Genomic DNA, 24564 nt, shown 5'->3' with positions numbered 1-24564 from the left:
TCAAAGTAGCCTTTGCCTTGACAACTTTGCACACTCTTGGCATTCTCTCAACCAGCTTCGTTAGGAATGCTTTTCCAACAGTCTTGAAAGAGTTCCTACATATATGCTGAGCACTTGTTTGGTGCTTTTCCTTCATGGTCAAACTCAATTGGGTTGAAGTCAGGTGATTGTGGAGGCCAGGTCATCTGCTGCAGCACTCCACTCTCCTTGGTCAAAAAGCCCTTACACAGCCTGGAGGTGTGTGTTTGATTGTTGAAAAACAAATGATTGTCCCACTAAGCACAAACCAGATGGGATGGCGTAGCGCAGCAGAATGCTGTGGTAGCCATGCTGGTTGTGTGCCTTGAATTCTAAATAAATCACTGCCAGTGTCACCAGCACACCAACTCTCCATGCTTCATGGTGGGAACCACAGATGTGGAGATCATCCGTTCACCTACTCTGCGTCTCACAAAGACATGGCGGGTTGGAACCAAATATCTCAAATTTGGACTCAACTGACCAAAAGACAGATTACCTCTGGTCTAATGTCCATTGCTTGTGTTTCTTGGCCCAAGTCTCTTATTATTGGTGTCCTTTAGTAGTGATTTCTTTCCAGCAATTTGACCATGAAGGCCTGATACACTGTCTCCTCTGAACAGTTGATGTTAAGATGTGTCTGGTACTTGAACTCTGAAGCATTTATTTCTGGCTGCCTTTTCTGAGGCTGGTAACTGTAATGAACTCTGGGTTTCCTTTCCCGTGGCGGTCCTCATGAGAGACAGTTTCATCATAGCGCTGAATGGTTTTTGTGACTGCACTTGAACAAACTTTTGAAGTTCTTAATTTTCCGCATTGACTGAGATTAATGTCCTAAAGTAATGATGGACTGTTGTTTCTCTTTGCTTATTTGAGCTGTTCTTGCCATAATATGGACTTGGTCTTTTAACAAATAGGGCTATCTTCTGTATACCACCCCTACTTGTCACAACACAACTGATTGGCTCAAACGCATTAAGAAGGAAAGAAATTACACAAATTAACTTTTAACAGGGCACACCTGTTAATTGAAATGCATTCCAGGTGACTACCTCATGAAGCCGGTTGGGAGAATGCCTAGAGTGTGCAAAGCTGTCATCAAGACAAAGGGTGGCTACCTAGAAGAATCTCAAATATAAAATATATTTTGATTTAACACTTGTTTTGGTTACATGATTCCATATGTTATTTCATAGGTTTGAGGTCTTCACTATTATTCTACAATGTAGAAAGTAGTAAAAATAAAGAACCCTGTAATGAGTAGGTGTGTCCAAACTTTGGACCGGTACTGTATATGTACAGGTCATTTCGGCTCATTTATGCATATTGTTCAATTTGGAAATTAAAGCATCACTAATAAACTACAGAACAAAGTTCAGGGATGAGTCTCAGTGTTTTCCTCAATTCTTCGCTTCTCAAAAGCAAGGAGAAGGACTTGAGTCATGGAAAATACTTCCGAGATCTATACAAAGGGAGGCTTGGGGCTAGAGGACAATATTCTGAAGTAGAGGGTCACTTTGTTGAACAGGACTCCCTAATCTTCTACAAACATTAGATTCCAACAAACACTTTCTTTTCCAGAATCTTAACAAAGGCATGTACAAATAAAGAATTGCATTCACCTCTTCTTGTTTTGCCGTAGAAATTGCAAGACTCGTAGTATGACGCTAATTGTTTTCCTTTGCTATACTTATTCATTGTAATCATGAATAATATTGTAGTGATACCATGGTAATAACTACCAGTATGTTTTGGTGAAGATAAGAATGACCAGTTGTAAGGCTGACTTTGCCTTAGCAACATAAATGCGTGTGTATACTGGCTGGTTAATGTACATCATAGAAAAACAAAACTCAATCATGCGATTGTTGCAGCTTGCCAATGTAAATGGTATCATAGCAACTGTGTTCAGCAATACTGTTTATATAGGAAGTATACTTTTACAATAAAGGGATAGAAAATGTACTGCAGTGAGTGAAGTGTTTCATAATCTACAGTTCCAGAGCAAGCATCAGGGTTGGATCAATTCATTTTCAAATATGGTAATTCGGTAAGTAATTGACTGGATTGAAATGGAATTGACCCCACCCTGGTAAGCATACAGTCCTAAGTCTGAGAGGAGTTCTATTTGTTCTGTTAAAGGGTTGGAATGGAATTGACCCCACCCTGGTAAGCATACAGTCCTAAGTCTGAGAGGAGTTCTATTTGTTCTGTTAAAGGGTTGGAATGGAATTGACCCCACCCTGGTAAGCATACAGTCCTAAGTCTGAGAGGAGTTCTATTTGTTCTGTTAAAGGGTTGGAATGGAATTGACCCCACACTGGTAAGCATACAGTCCTAAGTCTGAGAGGAGTTCTAGTTGTTCTGTTAAAGGGTTGGAATGGAATTGACCCCACCCTGGTAAGCATACAGTCCTAAGTCTGAGAGGAGTTCTAGTTGTTCCGTTAAGGGTTGGAATGGAAGCATCCAGTAAACACCCGTTATTCAAAATGACAAAGTCAATAACAATTAAGTCATGATGCCATTTCCTGGTGGGCAGAGAACCTTGGTATGGTGCGTTTGTGGTTGGGTATGGGACGTTGTGCTTATAAATCTGAGGAATATATGTCATTATTGGTCTCTGAAGAATGTTTCAAGAGGGATGTCCCTAAATCAATATAAATTGGTGTATTGCTTACAATACTGTACAGGTCCCATATATTCAATTTCCAATTGCCTTTTAACATTATATAGTGCCACATATTTCATTTACATTTCTGTTATTCCGTTATTTACATGTGGCCAGGCCTGTCCATCTATCACGTATAAGGGCGTCCATTTTGCACCAGGGTTCTCTGGATCACAGGAAATGATGTAACGATAGGTGATATGACACCAAGAGACCAGGTCAGGTGACAGATGTACAGTGTGACTGTGTTGTTGTTACTAGGGTGGAGCTGTGAATGGGAGGGTGTACTGTCCTCAACTCCTCGGTAACCACGGTTACATGATACAACACTGGGTGGCTCCGCAGCAGTCCTTGATGATGGTGATGGACTTGGTGACGGATGGCTTGCTGGGCGGAGGATCAGGGACTTGTCTCTTGGGCTTCTGGGGATCTAGGGTAAGAGAGTATGGGCAAATCTGAGATGTCATAGGGCACCCTGTTCCCAACACAGTGCACTACTTTTTGCACTCCTACCAGAGACTCGTATAGGGGTGCACATTTGGACACGTTCTCTGTGGTTGTAGATGGAGATGAAAAAGGCCCAGCCATTTCTCTACGATTCCCATCTTTGACTCTGTTTGAATGAAGTCCTAGCCATGAGTAGATGAAATCAACGCCATAACAACTCAGACTCTGTTCTAGAATCGATATTCTGATATGATTTGAATCGGCTGTTACCACACTAATTCCATTACGTGGCTTGTCAGTTGTCCCTTGTTGCCTCTCGATTTTATCTCGGTCTTGACCTAATGCGACAGAGCCAGTGTGCCCGGTGTGAAACTGTATGGCAGTCAGGGCCACTCATGGTCTGTGACTCTGGATATGACAGAATTAATCTGCTTGGTATTTTGTATGAAGGATACTACTCACTTTGGGCAGCTTCTCTGGCCAGCTTCTCCTGAGGCATCAGCTTCTGTCTCAGGAACTCAGCCATCTCCTTGTCCTCCTCCTGCTCCCTGTAGAGAGGATATGGGTTAGAGTCAGTGGTTACAGACAGACAGTCACCCCTTACTCAATGGCAAAACGTCACATAGGCTGTAGAAAACCCCCATATGTACGTACCAAAGCATTTGCCCCTAATCAGTTGTCACTTTCCGGACTAACATACCTTGTGTCCATACTCCTATTCCATAAAGTTAGTGACTATTTACGGCACATAAAATCTCCATAGCTTTGTTTCCAAGAATGTCTCGCAATCTGTCCGTTGCAGTTTACTTCTCAATATCCTCAACACTACATACATTCACTGAATTACACTGTGATCTCATATCAGCTCTGCTGTCTGTAAGTAATCTCCATGTCAACGAAAGGAGGACCAAGATATCATGCAGAGGATGGGGAGTAAGTGAGAGACCAAGGGGGACCAAGATAGCAGGCAGAGGATGGGGAGTAAGTGAGAGACCAAGGGGGACCAAGATAGCAGGCAGAGGATGGGGAGTAAGTGAGAGACCAAGGGGGACCAAGATAGCAGGCAGAGGATGGGGAGTAAGTGAGAGACCAAGGGGGACCAAGATAGCAGGCAGAGGATGGGGAGTAAGTGAGAGACCAAGGGGGACCAAGATAGCAGGCAGAGGATGGGGAGTAAGTGAGAGACCAAGGGGGACCAAGATAGCAGGCAGAGGATGGGGAGTAAGTGAGAGACCAAGGGGGACCAAGATAGCAGGCAGAGGATGGGGAGTAAGTGAGAGACCAAGGGGGACCAAGATAGCAGGCAGAGGATGGGGAGTAAGTGAGAGACCAAGATAGCAGGCAGAGGATGGGGAGTAAGTGAGAGACCAAGGGGGACCAAGATAGCAGGCAGAGGATGGGGAGTAAGTGAGAGACCAAGGGGGACCAAGATAGCAGCCTAGGAAGAAGAGGAAGTGAAGATGATAAGAAGTTGAACTGTGGTCATGTGTCACATCCCTCATACTGTCTGGCAGTTAGACCATAATCTCTCCACGTCCCTCAGAATGTCTGGCAGTTAGACCATAATCTCTCCACGTCCCTCAGAATGTCTGGCAGTTAGACCATAATCTCTCTACCTCCCTCAGACTGTCTGGCAGTTAGACCGTAATCTCTCCACGTCCCTCAGAATGTCTGGCAGTTAGACCATAATCTCTCCACGTCCCTCAGAATGTCTGGCAGTTAGACCATAATCTCTCCACGTCCCTCAGAATGTCTGGCAGTTAGACCATAATCTCTCCACCTCCCACAGACTGTTTGGCAGTTAGACTGTAATCTCTCTACCTCCCTCAGACTGTTTGGCAGTCCCTCCACCTCCCTCTCTCCAGCTCCCTCCCTCCACCTCCCTCGGACCACAGTTCTACCTTAATCTCTCCACCTCTGCATCGTCCACTAGGAAATCCCTCTTCTGCACCAGTTTATGGATTTTCAGGATCAACTCCTCCTCCCACTGTCTCTGTTTCTTGGTCTTCTCTTTCTCTGGAGGAAGGAGAGAGGGAGAGAGGGAAGGGGGTAGAGGGAGGGATGTAGAGAGGGGGTTAGATTTGAAAGCAATTGATGTTTTATATCAAACTAAAAAGTACATTTTTTAAAAATCTTATATTAAATACATTTCTTAACTGATACAACATTTGTTAGATACTGAGCTACAGGGGAAGAGGAAACTTCCTGGGAAGGCAGCGCATGCTACCAAATAGTGATTCACATCACAAACCGTAGGGACCCTTTTCAATCTGTAAAGCTCAAGTGATGGAAATGTAAAGGTGATTTCCAGTTGAGCCAACATATGCTGTGATACCGTGAATGCAGTCTCTGCCAAAGCAGGACATTGCCTTTAAATTTCAATCATGCTGTAAAGCTGAACTTCTGCGATGCGGATTGAATAGAGTCCTAGATATTTAGATTCTTAAATAGTCCTCCTCGTGTTTAATTCATGAGAACTAATCGGGAGACAAAATATGCAAATGCGGTTCAATGATGCAATGTCCTCTCTGAATGGGGGAATTTGCATAAGCAGTCGTATATTAATGGAATTAATCTCAAATGTTACTCTATGCCCTACACAGGACATTACCTTTGACCAGAGCCCAATGGGTTCATTTGCATAAGCAGTCGTATATTCATAAACTCTGTACCCAATTCTCTGGAAAGGATTTTGACTTTATTCCCCTGACCTTCACACTGAAATCAAATCACATTTATTGGTCACATACACATGGTTAGCAGATGTTAATGCGAGAGTAGCGAGATGCTTTTCCTTCTTGTTCCGGCAGTGCAGTAATATCTAACGAGTAATCTAACAATTTCACAACAACTACCTTATACACACAAATGTAAAGGGATGGAATAAGAATATGTACATATAAATATATGGATGAGCAATGGCCGAGCGGCATAGGCAAGATGCAATAGATGGTATAAAATACAGTATATACATGTGAGATGAGTAATGCAAGATATGTAAACCTTGTTAAAGTGCCATTTTTTAAAGTGGCTAATGATTTGAGACTGTATGTAGGCAGCAGCCTCTCTGTGATAGTGATGGCTGTCTAACAGTCTGATGGCCTTGAGATAGAAGCTGTTTTTCAGTCTCTCGGTCCCAGCTTTGATGCACCTGTACTGACCTCGCCTTCTGGATGGTAGCGGGGAGAACAGGCAGTGACTCGGGTGGTTGTTATCCTTGATGATCTTTTTGGACTTCCTGTGACATCAGGTGCTGTAGGTGTCTTGGAGGGTAGGTAGTTTACCCCCGGTGATGCGTTGTGTAGACCTCACTACCCTTTGGAGACCCTTGCTGTGCAGTTTCCGTACCAGGTGGTGATACAGCCCGGCAGGATGCTCTCAATTGTGCACCTGTAAAAATTTGTGAGGGTTTTAGGTGACAAACCACATTTCTTCAGCCTCCTGAGGTTGAAGAGGCGCTGTTGCGCCTTCTTCACCACACTGTCTGTGAGGGTGGACCATTTCAGTTTGTTCGTGATGTGTAAGCCAAGGAACTTAAAACTTTCCATCTTCTCCACTACTGTCCTGTTGATGTGGATAGGGGGGTGCTCCCTCTGCTGTTTCCTGAAGTCCATGATCATCTCCTTTGTTTTGTTGCTGTTGAGTGAGAGGTTGTTTTCTTGACACCACATTCCAAGTGCTCTCACCTCCTCCCTTTAGGCTGTCTCGTCATCGTTGTTAATCAAGCCCACTACTGTTGTGTCGTCTGCAAACTTGATGATTGAGTTGGAGGCGTGCATGGCCACGCAGTCATGGGTGAACAGGAAGTACAGGAGAGGGCTGAGCACGCACTCTTGTGGGACCCAGTGATAGACTGAGACACACACACACACACACACACACACACATACATACACTGCAATAGTTGGAGAACAATGTGCAGTGTTGTTGACAGTAGTAATAGTAGGTGGGAAAGCTGAGGCACCAGCCAGGAGAGGAGTGCAGTCTCAGCTCTTTCTCTCCCACCGGGATAGAACTAGATCCGTACAGCCATTCCCTGGAGTCACAGTGTTCCCGGAACGCATAGATGAATGCAGAAATCGGAAAGTCAAATGGAAAAGGAAAAGCAGAGGGGCTATAGGGCCTTTCTCTGTACTGAGGTAATAACAGAGCTTGTTGGGTCACATACATATTGATACATAGAGTATGGTATATTATGACTCAATGGTGTGAGGAATTAGATTTCATTTGGAATGTGTGAATGGTGTTTTAAATCTCAATGAATGTCATGCATAATGTACTGGATTTAGCTTCTAGCAGTATGGCATCTGTACTGTATGTAGGCTTTATATATGCTCTAATGAACAATTAATTCCATTGTTCTTGTTTGTTGCGATTCCAGATGATCACTAATACAGATCCAGTCACTCTGTCAAGTTCACAAATAAAAGGAGAAACTAGCCTGGTATCAGATCTGTTTGTGCTGTCTGGGACCAGGCTAGACAACTAACTCTAGACTGTGACGTTGTAGAGTTGTGAGGTTGTAGTGGCTATTTGACTCCATCTGCTGTCAGCCGTGGACACAAATAGACCTAACATCATTTGTGGAGAAAAGTATAAATAAAGTAGTATTCGTTGAAATAATCTTAGGCCACAGTCTCAGGAAATGGACCATTGGCTCATATAGCCATTAGGGTTAGCTATGTGTGTGTGTGTTTGTGCGCCTGTGTGGCCATTATGACTGTGCCTACTCTAAACTACCTGAGGGGAAGAACCTCCCCGCCTCATAACTATCCCATGTCCCTGAGAGTTACAATCAATTGTGCGGCTACTTTACCGCAGTGAACCTACACACAAATCACCTCACCATGTAGCAGCAGGTAGCTGCATACAGTAGCAGTTTTTCTCCTCTACCCTATTTTTGGGTTTATACTCACTATAGCAGGGGTGTTTTTCCTTTCAATTCAGACCCAGACAACCAGGTGAGGGGAGTTCCTAACTAATCAGTGACCTTAATTCATCAATTAAGTACAAGGGGGGGAGCAAAAACCCGCAGACACTCGACCTTCCATGGAATGAGTTTGACACATGCAATTTGGCTAAGCTAAGGGTACATTGAGGATACATCCTGATATGCTTGTTCTATTTCCTAGAGGGATAGACAGTATGGCACATTTTTCTCCCTGTTATGTTGCCGGGTAGAATAGGACAGGGGAGGGCGGTGAAGTGGATTTCTTGGCTGTAGTTATATATGGTTAATACTATATGGTACATTTTTCTCTCTGTTGCCTGGTAGGATAGGAAAGGCAATAGGACAGGCGAGGGCAACCAGTGGAGGTGTTGTGAAGTCTGTGTTGCCGTTAGTTACCTGGATATATGGTTATTGATAAACTGGGTGGTTCGAGCCCTGAATGCTGATTGGCTGACAGTCATGGTATATCAGACCGTATACCACAGTTATGACGAAACATTTATTTTTACTGCTCTAATGACATTGGTAACCAGTTTAACCTCTACGAGATTGGTGTCCCCACCCACAGGGAGGTTGGGTTAATGTGATTAGCATGATGTTGTAAATAACAAAAACATTTTCCAGGACATATCTGATATGGGCAGAAAGCTTAAAATCTTGTTAACCTCAGTGTCCCCCCAGGCAGGAACGGTTGTGAGCTAACGTAGGCTAATGTGATTAGCATGAGGTTGTAAGTAACAAGAATATTTTCCAGGACATAGACATATCGGATATGGCCAGAAAGCTTAAATTCTTGCTAATCTAACTGCACTGTCCAATTTACAGTAGCTATTACAGTGAACGAATACCATGCTATTGTTTGAGAGTGCACAGTTATGAACTTGAAAATATATGAATAAACCAATTAGGCACATTTGGTCACATTTGGGCAGTCTTGATACAACAATTTGAACAGCAATGCAATGGTTCATTGAATCAGTCTAAAATGTTGCACATTCACACTACTGCCATCTAGTGGTGAAATTCAAAAGTCACCTAACCTGGAATATTACATTTAGGCCTTTCTCTTGCATTTCAAAGATGCAAGATCTAATGTGTTATATTTTCCTACATTAATTTCACATTTACACAAACTTCAAAGTATTTCCTTCAAATGGTATCAAGAATATAAATACCATTGCTTCAGGTCCTCAGCTACAGGCAGTTAGATTTGGGTATATCATTTTAGGTGAAAATTGAAAAAAAGGGTCCAATCCTTATTATAATAGAAATAAGGCACCTTGGGTGTTTGTGGTATATGGCCAATATACAACTGCTAAAGGCTGTATCCAGGCAATCCATGTTGAGTCGCACCTAAGAACAGCCCTTAGCCATGGTATATTGGCCTTATACCATACCCCCTCGTGCCGTGTTGCTTAAATATTTACCTCAGATATATGGTTGACTGTTGTGATTGTTATTGTCTCTATTTGTTACTGTTAGTTACCTGGTACAGTTACCACCTTCCTCAGCTCCTGTTTCAGACTCATGATGTCTTTGCAGAGCTGGATGTCGTCCGCCCTTGAAAAGACAACAACATTCATTCCAGTTAGGAAGGGTAAAGCACAGTGTTACTCTCTGGCCCTGTTCCATTTTGGTTCTTCCAAGTTCTTCCAAGTTACACTCCCCTTAGGGAAGAGTGTGGGCAGATGAAAAGTGTTGAATGACTCACTCCTCTACCAGATCCTCTGGTCCTGAAGACCCACCCTGAGGACCCTACTGGTACCTCTCTGTCATGTCATCCCCATCTCTTCTTCTCCCCTTCCTCCCTCCATCCCTTGTTCTTCCCATCCATCCCTCCCTCCATCCTTCCCTCTCCTCCCCTCCATCACTCCCTCCATCTTTCACTGTTTATCTCTTTCAAATCAAATGTATTTATATAGCTCTTTGTACATCAGCTGATATCTCAAAGTGCTGTACAGAAACCCAGCCTAAAACCCCAAACAGCAAGCAATGCAGGTGTAGAAGCACGGTGGCTAGGAAAAACTCCCTAGAAAGGCCAAAACCTAGGAAGAAACCTAAGAGAGGAACCAGGCTATGAGGGGTGGCCAGTCCTCTTCTGGCTATGCCGGGTGGAGATTATAACAGAACATGGCCAAGATGTTCAAATGTTCATAAATGACCAGCATGGTCAAATAATAATAATCACAGTAGTTGTCGAGGGTGCAGCAAGTCAGCACCTCAGGAGTAAATGTCAGTTGGCTTTTCATAGCTGATCATTAAGAGTATCTCTACCACTCCTGCTGTCTCTAGAGAGTTGAAAACAGCAGGTCTGGGACAGGTAGCATGTCCGGTGAACAGGTCAGGATTCCATAGCCGCAGGCAGAACAGTTGAAACTGGAACAGCAGCACGGACAGGTGGACTGGGGACAGCAAGGAGTCATCATGCCAGGTAGTCCCGAGGCATGGTCCTAGGGCTCAGGTCCTCCGAAAGAAAGAAATAAAGAGAGAAAGAGAGAGAGAGAATTAGAGAGAGCATACTTAAATTCACACAGGACACCGGATAAGACAGGATAAGTACTCCAGATATAACAAACTGACCCTAGCCCCCGACACAAACTACTGCAGCATAAATACTGGAGGCCGAGACAGGAGGGGTCAGGAGACACTGTGGCCCCATCTGATGATACCCCCGGAAAGGGCCAGACAGGAAGGATATAACCCCACCCACTTTGCCAAAGCACAGCCCCCACACCACTAGAGGGATATCTTCAACCACCAACTTACCATCCTGAGACAAGGCCAAGTATAGCCCACAAAGATCTCCGCCACGGCACAACCAAAGGGGGGGGGGGGGCGCCAACCCAGACAGGAAGATCACATCAGTGTCTCAACCCACTCAAATGACGCACCCCTCCTAGGGACGGCATGAAATAGCACCAGTAAGCCAGTGACTCAGCCCCTGTAATAGAGTTAGAGGCAGAGAATCCCAGTGGAAAGAGGGGAACCGGCCAGGCAGAGACAGCAAAGGTGGTTTGTTGCTCCAGAGCCTTTCCGTTCACCTTCCCACTCCTGGGCCAGACTACACTCAATCATATGACCCACTGAAGAGATGAGTCTTCAGTAAAGACTTGAGACCGAGTTTGCGTCTCTCACATGGCTAGGCAGACCATTTCATAAACAATGGAGCTCTATAGGAGAAAGCCCTGCCTCCAGCTGTTTGCTTAGAAATTCTAGGGACAATTAGGAGGCCTGCGTCTTGTTACCGTAGCGTACGTGTAGGTATGTACGGCAGGACCAAATCAGAGAGATAGGTAGGAGAAAGCCCATGTAATGCTTTGTAGGTTAGCAGTAAAACCTTGAAATCAGCCCATGCCTTGACAGGTAGCCAGTGTAGGGAGGCTAGCACTGGAGGAATATGATCAAATTCTTTGGTTCTAGTCAGGATTCTAGCAGCCGTATTTAGCACTAACTGAAGTTTATTTAGTGCTTTATCCGGGTAGCCGGAAAGTGGAACATTGCAGTAGTCTAACCTAGAAGTAAAAAAGCATGGGTTACTGTTTCTGCATCATTTTTGGACAGAAAGTTTCTGATTTTTGCAATGTTACGTAGATGGATTTTTTTTTCTTCCTTGAAACAGTCTTGATATGTTCATCAAAAGAGAGATCAGGGTCCAGAGTAACGCCGAGGTCCTTCACAGTTTTATTTGAGACGACTGTACAACCATTAAGATTAATTGTTAGATTCAACAGAAGATCTCTTTGTTTCTTGGGACCTAGAACAAGCATCTCTGTTTTGTCCGAGTTTAAAAGTAGAAAGTTTGCAGCCATCCACTTCCTTATGTCTGAAACACAGGCTTCTAGCAAGGGCAATTTTGGGGCTTCACCATGTTTCATTGAAATGTACAGCTGTGTGTCATCCGCATAGCAGTGAAAGTTAACATTGTTTTTGAATGACATCCCCAAGAGGTAAAATATATAGTGAAAACAATAGTGGTCCTAAAACAGAACCTTGAGGAACACCGAAATGTACAGTTGATTTGTCAGAGGACAAATCATTCACAGAGACAAACTGATATCTTTCCGACAGATAAGCTCTAAACCAGGCCAGAACTTGTCCGTGTAGACCAATTTGGGTTTCCAATCTCTCCAAAAGAATGTGGTGATCGATGGTATCAAAAGCAGCACTAAGGTCTAGGAGCACGAGGACAGATGCAGAGCCTCAGTCTGATGTTATTAAAAGGTAATTTACCACCTTCACAAGTGCAGTCTCAGTGCTATGATGGGTTCTAAAACCAGACTGAAGCATTTCGTATACATTGTTTGTCTTCGGGAAGGCAGTGAGTTGCTGCGCAACAGCCTTTTCTAAAAATGTTGAGAGGAATGGAAGATTCGATATAGGCCGATAGTTTTAAAAATATTTACTGGGTCAAGGTTTGGCTTTTTCAAGAGAGGCTTTATTACTGCCACTTTTAGTGAGTTTGGTACACATCCGGTGGATAGAGAGCCGTTGACTATGTAAACTTTTCCTTCTCTTCTCTGCTCTATTCCTCTCCTCCCCCTCCCATTCATCTCTCTCTTCCTCTCCTCCCCTCCCCTCCTTTTCCTCCCTCTATCCATCCCTACCTTTCTCTCTACAGCGCTGTGACAGCTACCAGGGATTTAAGTCTCTCTGTTGTAAATCACAGACTGATGACTCATCCACCAGCTCCCAACACCTCTCCTTCCATCTCTCTCTCCCTGTTCCTCCTCAGTCTCTTCCTCCATCCCTCCCTTCATCACTCACCTCCCCCTCTCCCCCTTTCCCCCTCTCCCTCTCCCCCTCTGCCTCTTCCACTCTCCTCCTCCTCCTCCTCTTCCTCCATCCCTCTCCCTACTCTATCCTCCCCCTTCATCTCTCTCCAACTCCTGTAGTTCCCACTTTCTCCCTTGTTCCCATTCTTCCGCCTCTTCTCCCTCTGCTCTTTCGACCCCCTGTTATTTCTCGCCCACTCACTTGTTCCTGTCTCTCAACCTCAACATCTTTTTCTCTCCTCCTCACTATCCCCTATCTGCCTTGTGTTTACCAACTCACTAGACCCCAACGGTGCTTCCAGCAGGCTTTGCACTCTGCCACTCCATCTGCTACAGAATGTGTGTGTGTGTGTGTGTCTGAGTCACACATAGCTGGAGGTATTAGCATCACTGTTCACTGATGAAGCCATCCAAGCTAATGAAGCCACACTTCCCACCAATCTCTTTCCAGTTTATATTTATTGTATTTTCCATCACACCAAAACATTTCACACAATATGGTGGTCCAAGATCCCCTGAAAATCAAGCATGAACTTCTGATCTGGTAAACCTGACCCCATGACAAGACCAATAAGGTCACCAACGACCTGCTGATGGTGGCTGCAGGCTCCCCCTGTCTCCTGATCGTCCTGGACTTGAGAGCAGTGTTGGACACTGTCAACCACCCCATCCTCCTGGACTGCCTCCCGAGACACCGTCGGATTGTCTGGATCAGCTCTGAGCTGGTTCCACTCCTCCCTCCCTCCCTCCTCCCAGGACCCATCCTGTTTGTCCTGCACATGGTCCCCCTCGGTCGTGTCATCAGCCGGCATGGAATCACATTGCAGTGTTATGCTGATGACACCCAGCTGTATCTAAAAATGGCCCCATGTCTCTCGGATGCAAGTGCCTGTCTGAACACCTGCCGTGAGCAGATAAGGGCACGAATGAAGCAAAACTTCCTTCAACTGAACAGCAGCAAAACTGAGGCCCTACTTCTTGGCACCGCCCACCAGGTCCAGCACTCACCGTTAACACACCTCATCATTGCAGGACAGAACACTTCTCTCTCCCCCTCAGGTTCCAATCTGCCTGTAAATCCTGATTCCTCCCTGACCTTTGACAGCCACATCAGACGACTGTGTAAATCCTGATTCCTCCCTGACCTTTGACAGCCACATCAGACAACTGTGTAAATCCTGATTCCTCCCTGACCTTTGACAGACACATCATACGACTGTGTAAATCCTGATTCCTCCCTGACCTTTGACAGCCACATCAGACGACTGTGTAGATCTTGATTCCTTCCTGACCTTTGACAGCCACATCAGACGACTGTGTATAGCGTTATTCTATCACCTCAAGTCCATTGCCAAATTCCGTCCCGCCCACCCTCACTCAGTCTGACGCAGGGAAGCTGATCCATGCCTTTATCTCCTCTGGAGATTACTCTCTTCCTCTTCATCGGGATCCCTGACAGGAGTCCTCAGAAGCTCCAATACATCCAGAACAGCACTGCCAGGATCCTGATGTGAGGAAACACCATCACATCACCCCCATCCTGTCATCTATGTACTAGCTGTCTCATTCCGGATTGAATTCAAAACCCTTCTGCTGACTTTCCAGTGTATTCATGGCAAAGAACTGCTCTCCCTCCATAACCCTACCCGCACCCTCAGGTCAAGTGATGGACTGCTCCTCCATGCCCCCAGGACATAGCTCCTTGTCTCTTGTAGCATCAGCTGGGTTCTTTGTGTCAGTTGCCCTGTCTAGCCGTGTCCATTATTTTCCTTCTATTTGTATTTATATTTTTTATGCACTTTGAGAATATTCAGTATAATGAAAAGCGCTTTAAAAATGCAAAAAATTATTATTATCATTATTATATGTAAGTATAATGAATTGTCATATACGATATGAATGGGAATACACAGTGCCTTCGGAAAGTATTCACACCCCTTGACTTTTTCCACATTTTGTTGTTACAAAGCAGGATTATACAGGGATTTAAATCAATCTACCCAAAATACTCTGTAATGTCAACGTGCACCTGTGTTTTAGGTTATTGTCCTGCTGAAGGGTCAGTTCATCTCACAGTGTCTGGTGGAAAACAGAGGTAACCAGGTTTCCACTAAGATGTTGCCTGTGCTTAGCTCCATTTAGTTTATTTTTTGTCCCGAAAAACTCCCCAGTCCATAACGATTACAAGCATACCCATAGCATGTTGCAGCCACCACTATGCTTGAAAATATGGAGAGTGTTACTCTGTCATGTGTTGTATTGGATTTGCCCCAAACATAACACTGTACTCAGGAGAAAAGTTAATTGTTTTGCCACATTTTTTGCAGTACCTTGTTTCAAACAGGATGCATATTTTGGAAAAGTTTTATTCTGTACAGGCTTCCTTCTTTTCACTCTGTCATTTGTTAGTATTGTAGAGTAACTACAATGTTGTTGATCCATCCTCAGTTTTCTCCTTTCACATCATTCTACTCTGTAACTATTTTAAAATCACCATCACCAATCACCAATCATCACTGAAACACACTATACAAAACAATAAACAAATAACGACCGTGAAGCTAAATGAGAACTGTGATGACACAAGCAATCAACATAGACAATCACCCACAAACAAACAGTGAAACCCAGGCTACCTAAGTTTGATTCTCAATCAGAGACAACTAATGACATCTGCCTCTGATTGAGAACCATACTAGGCCGAAACATAGAAATCCCAAAATCATAGAAAAACAAACATAGACGGCCCACCCCAACTCACGCCCTGACCATACTAAATAATAACAAAAACAACAGAAATAAAGGTCAGAACGCGACATTCACCAGAGGCTCAAAGGGATATTCAATGTCTGCTTTTCTTTCATTTTTACCCCTCTAACCAATAGGTGCCATTCTTTGCGAGGCATTGGAAAAACTCCCTGGTCTTTATTGTTCAAGTGCTCGACTGAGGGACCGTACAATTATCTGTATGTCTGGGGTACAGTGATGAGGCAGTTATTTAAAAATCATTATTGCACACAGAGTGAGTCCATGCCACGTATTATGTGACTTGTTTAACCGCTGAACTTGTGTAGGCTTGGCACGACAAAGGGGTTGAACATATTTTCAGCTTTAAATCTTTTCTTAATTTGACATGGGGGTATTGTGAGTGGGCCAGTGACAAATGTAATACATTTTACATTCAGGCTGGAACACAACAAAATGTGTATAAAGTGTGTATACTTTCTGAAGGCACTGTAATAGCATGGATGTCATTCTGCTTCTGCTTTAGCCAACTCCTTTCTGTACTGGCATGGAGCAGGCTTTACTGCGTCTACATCCGGATAATATCATTATCATCAGGATACACAGTATAAACCTATTAGGCTTATGTGTATGGGTGTCATTATTTTTCAAGGGCCCCAAAGAGTCTACGTACTCTCTTTACTGTACATAATACATTCACCCACTCTCGGAAGAAAATGGAAATTCAATGTATCTATTCCAATGAGCCTCTCTATTATTCAAATCCAACACGTCTTCGTGTCTCCCGATCCCTCCTGTCTCAGCCTCCAGTATTTATGCTGCAATGGTTTATGTGTCGGGGGGGCTAGGGTCAGTCTGTTAAATCTGGAATATTTCTCCTGTCTTATCCGGTGTCCTGTGTGAATTTAAGTATGCTCTCTCTTATTCTCCCTCTCTTTCTTTCTTTCTTTCTTTCTTTCTTTCTTTCTTTCTTTCTTTCTTTCTTTCTTTCTTTCTTTCTTTCTTTCTTTCTTTCTTTCTTTCTCTCTCTCTCTCTCTCTCTCTCTCTCTCTCTCTCTCTCTCTCTCTCTCTCTCTCTTTCTCTCTCTCTCTCTTTCTTTCTTTCTTTCTTTCTCTCTCTCGGAGGACCTGAGCTCTCAGAACATGCTTCAGGACAACCTGGCCTGATGGCTCCTTGCTGTCCCTAGTCCACCTGGCCGTGCTGCTGCTGCGGCTGTGGAACCCTGACCTGTTCACCGGACGTGCTACCTGTCCCAGACCTGCTGTTTTCAACTCTCTAGAGACAGCAGGAGCGGTAGAGATACTCTGATTTACTCCTGAGGTGTTGACCTGTTGCACCCTCTACAACCACTGTGATTATTATTATTTGACCCTGATGGTCATCTATGAACATTTGACCATTTTGGCCATGTTCTGTTATAATCTTCACCCGGCACAGCCAAAAGAGGACTGGCCACGCCTCATAGCCTGGTTCCTCTCTAGGTTTCTTCCTAGGTTCTAGCCATTCTAGGGAGTTTTTCCTAGCCACCGTACTTCTACACCTGCATTGCTTGCTGTTTGGGGTTTTAGGCTGGGTTTCTGTACAGCACTTTGTGACATTAGCTGATGTAAGAAGGGCTTTATGAATACATTTGATTGATTAAAGCCTCAGTCTGTAATTGTTTTATTGTGGTGTTGATGGTCTCTGTACAGTACTCACATAAAGCGCAGTTCAGACTCCCTCCTTACCAGCACCTCCCTGAGGCGCTGGATGCGAGCCATCTCCACTTCAATCTCATCTGGAGACATGATGCTCTCCGCCATGGACACATCTGACTGACCTGGAGGGAGAGAGGGAACTTTGTGCTTTAACACTATTGTGAGTTACATCATTCTAACACATCGGGAGAAGGGAGGGAGGGATTTCTAAATATTTTGGTCTTAAATATTTCAATAGATCATTCATAAAATACCAATACAATACCAACTTCTGGACTTCAGAACCAAAGGGCCTATTCTATTGTTGCCACCATCAAATAGTCTGAAGAGGAGACCTATTCCCTCCTTCCTCTGACTTAAAGAGCAGTACATGGAATCACAATGGACATGGTCCTGCCAAGCATTACTGCATTACTGTCTAGCCTTGCCTATTATTCCCTCCTTCCTCTGACTTAAAGAGCAGTACATGGAATCACAATGGACATGGTCCTGCCAAGCATTACTGGTTTACTGTCTAGCCTTGCCTATTATTCCCTCCTTCCTCTGACTTAAAGAGCAGTACATGGAATCACAATGGACATGGTCCTGCCAAGCATTCCTGCTTTACTGTCTAGCCTTGCCTATTATTCCCTCCTTCCTCTGACTTAAAGAGCAGTACATGGAATCACAATGGACATGGTCCTGCCAAGCATTACTGCATTACTGTCTAGCCTTGCCTATTATTCCCCTCCCTTTATCCAGTACAATGCCCAAGGCTTGTTTGTCAGATTTATTTGACAGTAATACAACACTACTCCCTGCTCTATCCAGCGTCCTAATTATGAATGTGACGCTCGAGTAAGTCAAGGGACAGGATACGCATAGTAAATGATCTGAAATGTAAATGACACCAGGAATGTCTCTCTTGACTAAATGAAAAGCACGGTGTTGCTTTTGAGCGGTCTTCTTCAAGTCTTGTCTTCAAAGCAAAAAACCTGACTCACTCACACACTGTCAAAGTGCTTCGTGGCAAACCTAGACAAGTCCAGATGATAGCTACGGTATGTGTCCTTGTGTCTCACAGTACCCACCTAAAAGGAATAGAAAAGGTTCTAGTAAAATGGCTGATGACTAAGAAAGAAGTAGCTGACGACCTTAAATTCGATGCCAGATGCTCAGGCACTCTGGTGTGACGCTCGCTGAATCAAAAGCATAAAAATACATAATGGAAGGAATCATTGACTCTGAGTGTTAGTGAGGCTTTGGAAGGGCTGACGGGTTGATGTCTTGAAGGCGGTGGTTGTGTCCCAAATGGCACCCTATTCCCTATATAGTGCAATATATAGCAAATAGAAAGCTATTTGGGATGCAGACAGTGGGAAGGGCCTCAAGTCAAAGAGAAATCTCATACTGGTACTGACATAGATCAATGACCTGGAGTAACTCTTCACCGATTGGACTAATACACCCTGAACCGGGGCCAATGACCTCACAAAGCCACCTATTCAACTAATAGCAATCAAAGACCGGACACAGCAACACAGTGAAGCCAATAGAAATGGAAACTGATGGAATAATAAACCTATATTGCTAGTCACTAACGCAGCGTTCAAGTGCTATTGGAGTTATCGTGAGCTTCCTAGTGGGAAATTTCACTTTAATAACCCTCCAAGCGGGAAACTTGGAGAAAATGTTGTTAGCCGAGTTGCTGAGTTGTGACGTTTCACCACAACCTTTCACCTTTTGAACTAAAAGATGGCAACAAATCTGTTTTTGACAATTACAACCATATCAATATGGAGAATGTCGTTAGTTGACCATATTGTCAATGTTAAACAAGCTAACTAACTTTATTATTGGCAATGTTAGCTAGCTAAAATCTTATTGTTTAAAGAATTCATCCGACTTCAAAATCACTTCAACACAATCATGTCAGACTTACGACTTCCCATTTTCCACCAGCACGTGAAGCCAGCATAAGCAACTGAATGATCATCGCAATCCCAATGTCAACCAACTGAACACACTACGAACAATAATCCTAGGCTTCTCCAATGTGTAAGAAAGCAAACTGATTATTAAACGCATATTTCAGTCAATAGCACTAAGCCACAGAACAATCATCACACTACCATTGTCAGATAGAGTGCATAGGTCACAGGAGGCTGCTGTAGGGAGAACGGCTCATAATGACAGCCGGAGTACGACTCACAGGAGGCTGCTGTAGGGAGAACTGCTCATAATGACAGCCGGAGTACGACTCACAGGAGGCTGCTGTAGGGAGAACTGCTCATAATGACAGCCGGAGAACGACTCACAGGAGGCTGCTGTAGGGAGAACGGCTCATAATGACAGCCCGAGTACGACTCACAGGAGGCTGCTGTAGGGAGAACGGCTCATAATGACAGCCGGAGTACGACTCACAGGAGGCTGCTATAGGGAGAACGGCTCATAATGACAGCCGGAATAGGCTGACTCACAGGAGGCTGCTGTAGGGAGAACGGCTCATAATGACAGCCGGAGTACGACTCACAGGAGGCTGCTGTAGGGAGAACGGCTCATAATGACAGCCGGAGTACGACTCACAGGAGGCTGCTGGGAGAACGGCTAGGACAGAGAAGGAGGCTGCTGTAGGGAGAACGGCTCATAATGACAGCCGGAGTACGACTCACAGGAGGCTGCTGAAGGGAGAACGGCTCATAATGACAGCCGGAGTACGACTCACAGGAGGCTGCTGTAGGGAGAACGGCTCATAATGACAGCCGGAGTACGACTCACAGGAGGCTGCTGTAGGGAGAACGGCTCATAATGACAGCCGGAGTACGACGGAAATGGAATGGCTTTAAACATCTGGAATCCATGTGTTTGATGTATTTTTTACCATTCCACTGATTCCGCTCCAGTCATTACCACGAGCCTGTCCTCCCCGATTAAGGTTCCACCAACCCCCTGTGGCATAGGCCTAGGGGGCAAGCACCTATCCTCTAATGTCACACCTTGGATCCATTGTAAACTGTAGCCTCCCATCCCCCACTAGGCAGGACGTAAATATTTCACTCAGGGTTAGGACGCACTGTGTACAGTACTGCTGGGAGACAGGCCTTCCAGACAGATTTTCTCTATGGAGAGAGACAGGCTACGAGTCCAGAATGGTGAACTGACTGTTCTGTGACTCCTCAACCAACTACGGGTAATGCTATCCATCCAGAGACCTTTACAATGTGCTATTGTGGAGGCAGGACTCTTAAAGACAATCGACAAAAGGGAAATTAGTGGCGTTCCAAATCTTGGAAATAACTAACAAAAAATGATGTCACCTCAATTTTGTCCCCTCTATTGGATTTCTTTGGCTGGATGAGATTTTGACATTCGTTTGAGTCACTGTTTTTGTCGAAGATAAATGTAACAAGAATCGAAATTGCATCCTGTGACTGTTCATAGCTGATGAGACTCAAAGCTTAGCTTGACGTTGAGTCCTTGAATGAAAAGTAGCGTCCCAATGTTTTCCCTGCTGTGGCAACCGCAGCATGAAAACAATGCTGATACCCACACAGTTGTCTCTGCAGTCAATAACACAGTGTGGTAAACTGTGGAGGATTCATACCAAGTGGATTCTCTCTCTTTCTCTTTCTCTACCCCTCACTGCTCTCTCTATCTTTCTCTCCCTTTCCCCCCTTCTGTTTCTACCTTTCTCTCCCTCGCTACTCTTTCTACCTCACACATAAGACACACACACACACACAATTTGCTGCTGACTGCCACACAAAATCCTGACTGGCCCATTATGATGGCAGAGAGCCAGATCTGTAATGAATAACACACAAAGGATCTCAACTGCCGACTGCTCTGAGCCGAGGAAGTTATCTTAACGCAGTACATGCTCAGTCAGCACACACTCCCGTACTCAGTAGTCCACATTCAGCCATCAGCAGGGTTAGAGAGGAGGAAGATACTGCTCATGGGGGTCTTCAGATAAACTCCTGGATACATGGTAAATGTTAAGTATGGAAGGCTGAGGCTCTGTTCCAGCGCACACAGCACCGTACCAATTAGTATGAAGCAATGTCTTGGGCATGCATTCTTCGTGGTATGCTAGTGTGGGCACCATGGAAGGCAGCATTGAAAGAGAAAGTAAGAATCATGCTAAACCTACTACAGGGAAACAGACACAGTGTGGCCTACAGACAGCACTTTATCGAAAAGCAAAAGCCAAAATAATAATAAATTGCTGAAGTATCACGGAAGACTGAAATTATAGCTGAAATTTAAAGGCAATGTTCCCGCGTTCGTGGTAAAACGCTGTATATGTCGGCTCAATCGGAAAATACCTTGACATTTTAATGCAGATCTTCCGCGATACGGATTGAATCCAGCTCTAAATCTATACAGTAACAGCATCATTTGGTCCTCCCCAGTCCCCACAGTCACTATTAGAAGAAATACCAGGCTTCCCTATCAATGTTCACTGTCATCACTGGCAGAGCCAAGCTAGTTATTAACCCAATATAATCAAACTAATTGCATTAAAACAAACTGCCGAATCAATACCCTGCACATGTGTCTATAAATCAACTGATCAGCATAATGAGAGCCTTGACAGAAGGAGGAGGGTGGACAGATGTCTGCTTGATGAGGAGAAGCAGATCTGTCATGTGAATATTATCTGTGTAGCAGCCACTTCAGGGTTATGTTCATTCGGGCATGCAATGGATAATAAAAAAAGTTTTTGTAATGGAAAACAAACAAGCTTTTCTTATTGTGCAAAGTCTGGTAGCCCCTCCCTGTTTCAGTCTGCTTTCCTCCTAATGAACAGGGCCCAGAAGTACTGTGTTAATTGTAATGTTCCCCACTGTGTTTTAGTATCCAGCTATGCGTCTCCCAACACAGATGGAAGTTGAAAGTTGCAACACACAAGGAGGAACCAGGGGAAGGGAATGATGAATAGGTGTGTGTGTGTCTGTGTGTGTGTGTGTGGGGGGGGGGGGGGGGGGGGAATGGGGACAGAGAGTCTATCTCTAAAAATATATGCAGTCTTCTTCCATTCATATTCATGAGCTGAAGAATTCATCTCAGACTTTCTGCACCCCACTCTCCTCTCGTCTCTCTTTTTCATTCCTATTCTAACGATGGAATTAATGAAGAGGACACTCAAAGAATATATTATTCCAAGATCCAATGGGCTGATTTCTGTTGAAAGTATACAGATGTCACACAGACAGCCCTACACAAAATATACAGTGAAACATAACTACCAGTATAAGTCAAGTGAATATTGAAATTAACCCCGTAGGTGTGTGAGGCTGACTCATGACAGGATTCTCTGCTGTGGATCTCTGGTTACATAAAGCACACAATATGACCTCTTGTTATAACCTCTTGTTATTCCTGACCTCTGACCTCTGTTTACCCCCCCCCCCATGACCCTCTTTATGTCTGTATTATTAGACATATATCATACTGCTCTGATGACAGCTTCGTGGCACTAGCCTAGCCTACCTATAATATCACAAATAGATACCAGTAAAATTAAGAACAATGAACAATGCATGTCATATAAATAACATTATTGAAACATTTATCTTCAAATGTATCTTCCTTCGAAAGACCTTTCATAATGCATTGATATCTTACTGATAATAAAAGGATGAAAACGAGGAGGATGAAAATCTCTTGCCTGTCTCTACAGTTTGTTTCTATCATCTTTCCTGCTGGTATCAGTGCTGGTGATGCTGGTATTGACTCACACACTCACAGCCCGGCAGGTAGGCTTCTAGCTTGTTCTACCCTGCTGCGTCCATCGACTGGAGGGGGTGCAGTTCAATATATTAGAAGACCCAGTCAGACAACTTTGGAATGTACAGTCAGCTGAAAGTGAAGAGCTGGGCATATGTCAGTCCTTCTTTAGTGTTATGGAAATAGGCTAGTAGATATGGGGCATTACATACGTGTATACATTTCGGGGCTCCTCTCCTTTGTGCTGTTGTAATATATACTGTTAATACAGTGGGTAAGCTATTGTGAATGAGAAAGATCTTCGCAAATTGTAATGATATGGTTATTATCAGAGAATAACTGGTCAAATGCACCCCCAAAATGCATTGAAAGCAACGCTCATGCATGGAGATGTCTCCAGTCCATTTTCAAGGCACTGGGAATGACATTCAGGAAACAATAAAGATGCACGGACTCATTGCAATTAACGGGTGTTGTTTTGCAACGCAACATCCCCTATCTGAAACCACATGCTTTATTCTGCACAGAGCATTAACCACTATAACAGGCCTAAACGTTACTTTGCAATGAATGACGCTCACCTTTGTCTTTTGTCCATTCCGTTTCCGATACAGAGCCGTAGCTCTTCAATGAGCGCTCGGTTTCAGAAATTGATTTCTTCAATTCCATAGCTGGAATTGATTTATGATACACTATGACTTTAATGGGTTGTGGAAATGTGTGTTAAAATCCTATATTGAGTTCTGCTCTTCTGTTTTCCTTTCAGGATAAATCAGTTTCGCCGATTCGAAGGCACCATCGAGCCGAGACGTTGAGCATCTTTATTTAAGCTTACAAATTCCTGTGTGGTACACAGATGGATGTAGAGCGCACGCGCAGTACGAACCAGAGAAAGGGAGAAAAACGGCCCCGAGCTTGCATTGAAACAGTGTCATATTTGTCAAATACAAAGCTGGAAATCGACATTTTCTATACGTTTCTACTAGTTTTCCATGAAATTATTTATTAGAAAAATTTCTAGCAATATCATTTGTTTCAATGAAGATATAATCAAGATATCACTAGGCCTAGGTGCTGAATATGTGGAGCAGAAGGCTTACATTTATAAGAAAATGTTTCACTAATACACCATCACTCTCGAAATAGTACGTACTTCAAACGAGTGAATGTCAAAGAACTGAAGATACTCTAGGGCTATGCATTGAAGCTGAGTAGCCAGAGCAGGTGGGACCCTGTTAGGGGTCTGTTCAATATGGCTCTGACGTGATGACTCATTTCACGCTGTTGAACCTATTGGCTGCTGCTATGTTGATGCACATGACTGGGCCAATAATCAGTTTCACTTGGACGTTTTTTATGTGTAAAATAAATGTGTTAAAAGATGAATTACAAAAGAGAATAGACATTGATGAAGTTTTTATTTATTTTACAATAATAAATATATTAAATCTGAGGCCAAATTAGTCTCACAATAGACTTGGATTGATGTGCACCAATAGGCCTACATTCAAAATATTTAGTAAAATATCATATTAATCATATTACAATGTATA

At 43.9% G+C, this 24564-nt stretch overlaps 1 protein-coding gene across 1 annotated transcript; it reads right to left on the bottom strand.

Moving 5' to 3' along the window:
- Positions 1 to 1198: 1198 nt before the first annotated feature.
- Positions 1199 to 23848, bottom strand: LOC124016141 (bMERB domain-containing protein 1-like). The gene is made up of 6 exons (XM_046331675.1): positions 23593 to 23848; positions 17301 to 17421; positions 9571 to 9644; positions 5035 to 5149; positions 3596 to 3681; positions 1199 to 3116 (listed from the first exon to the last, which is right to left on the bottom strand). Exons 1-6 carry the CDS (start codon positions 23678 to 23680, stop codon positions 3001 to 3003), a joined length of 600 nt encoding a protein of 199 aa, XP_046187631.1. The 5' UTR covers positions 23681 to 23848; the 3' UTR covers positions 1199 to 3000.
- Positions 23849 to 24564: the final 716 nt, after the last annotated feature.

The sequence above is a fragment of the Oncorhynchus gorbuscha genome, linkage group LG26 (assembly GCF_021184085.1).
Source record: "Oncorhynchus gorbuscha isolate QuinsamMale2020 ecotype Even-year linkage group LG26, OgorEven_v1.0, whole genome shotgun sequence".
Taxonomy (NCBI): Eukaryota; Metazoa; Chordata; class Actinopteri; order Salmoniformes; family Salmonidae; genus Oncorhynchus; species Oncorhynchus gorbuscha.
This window is presented reverse-complemented; position numbering and strand designations above follow the sequence as displayed.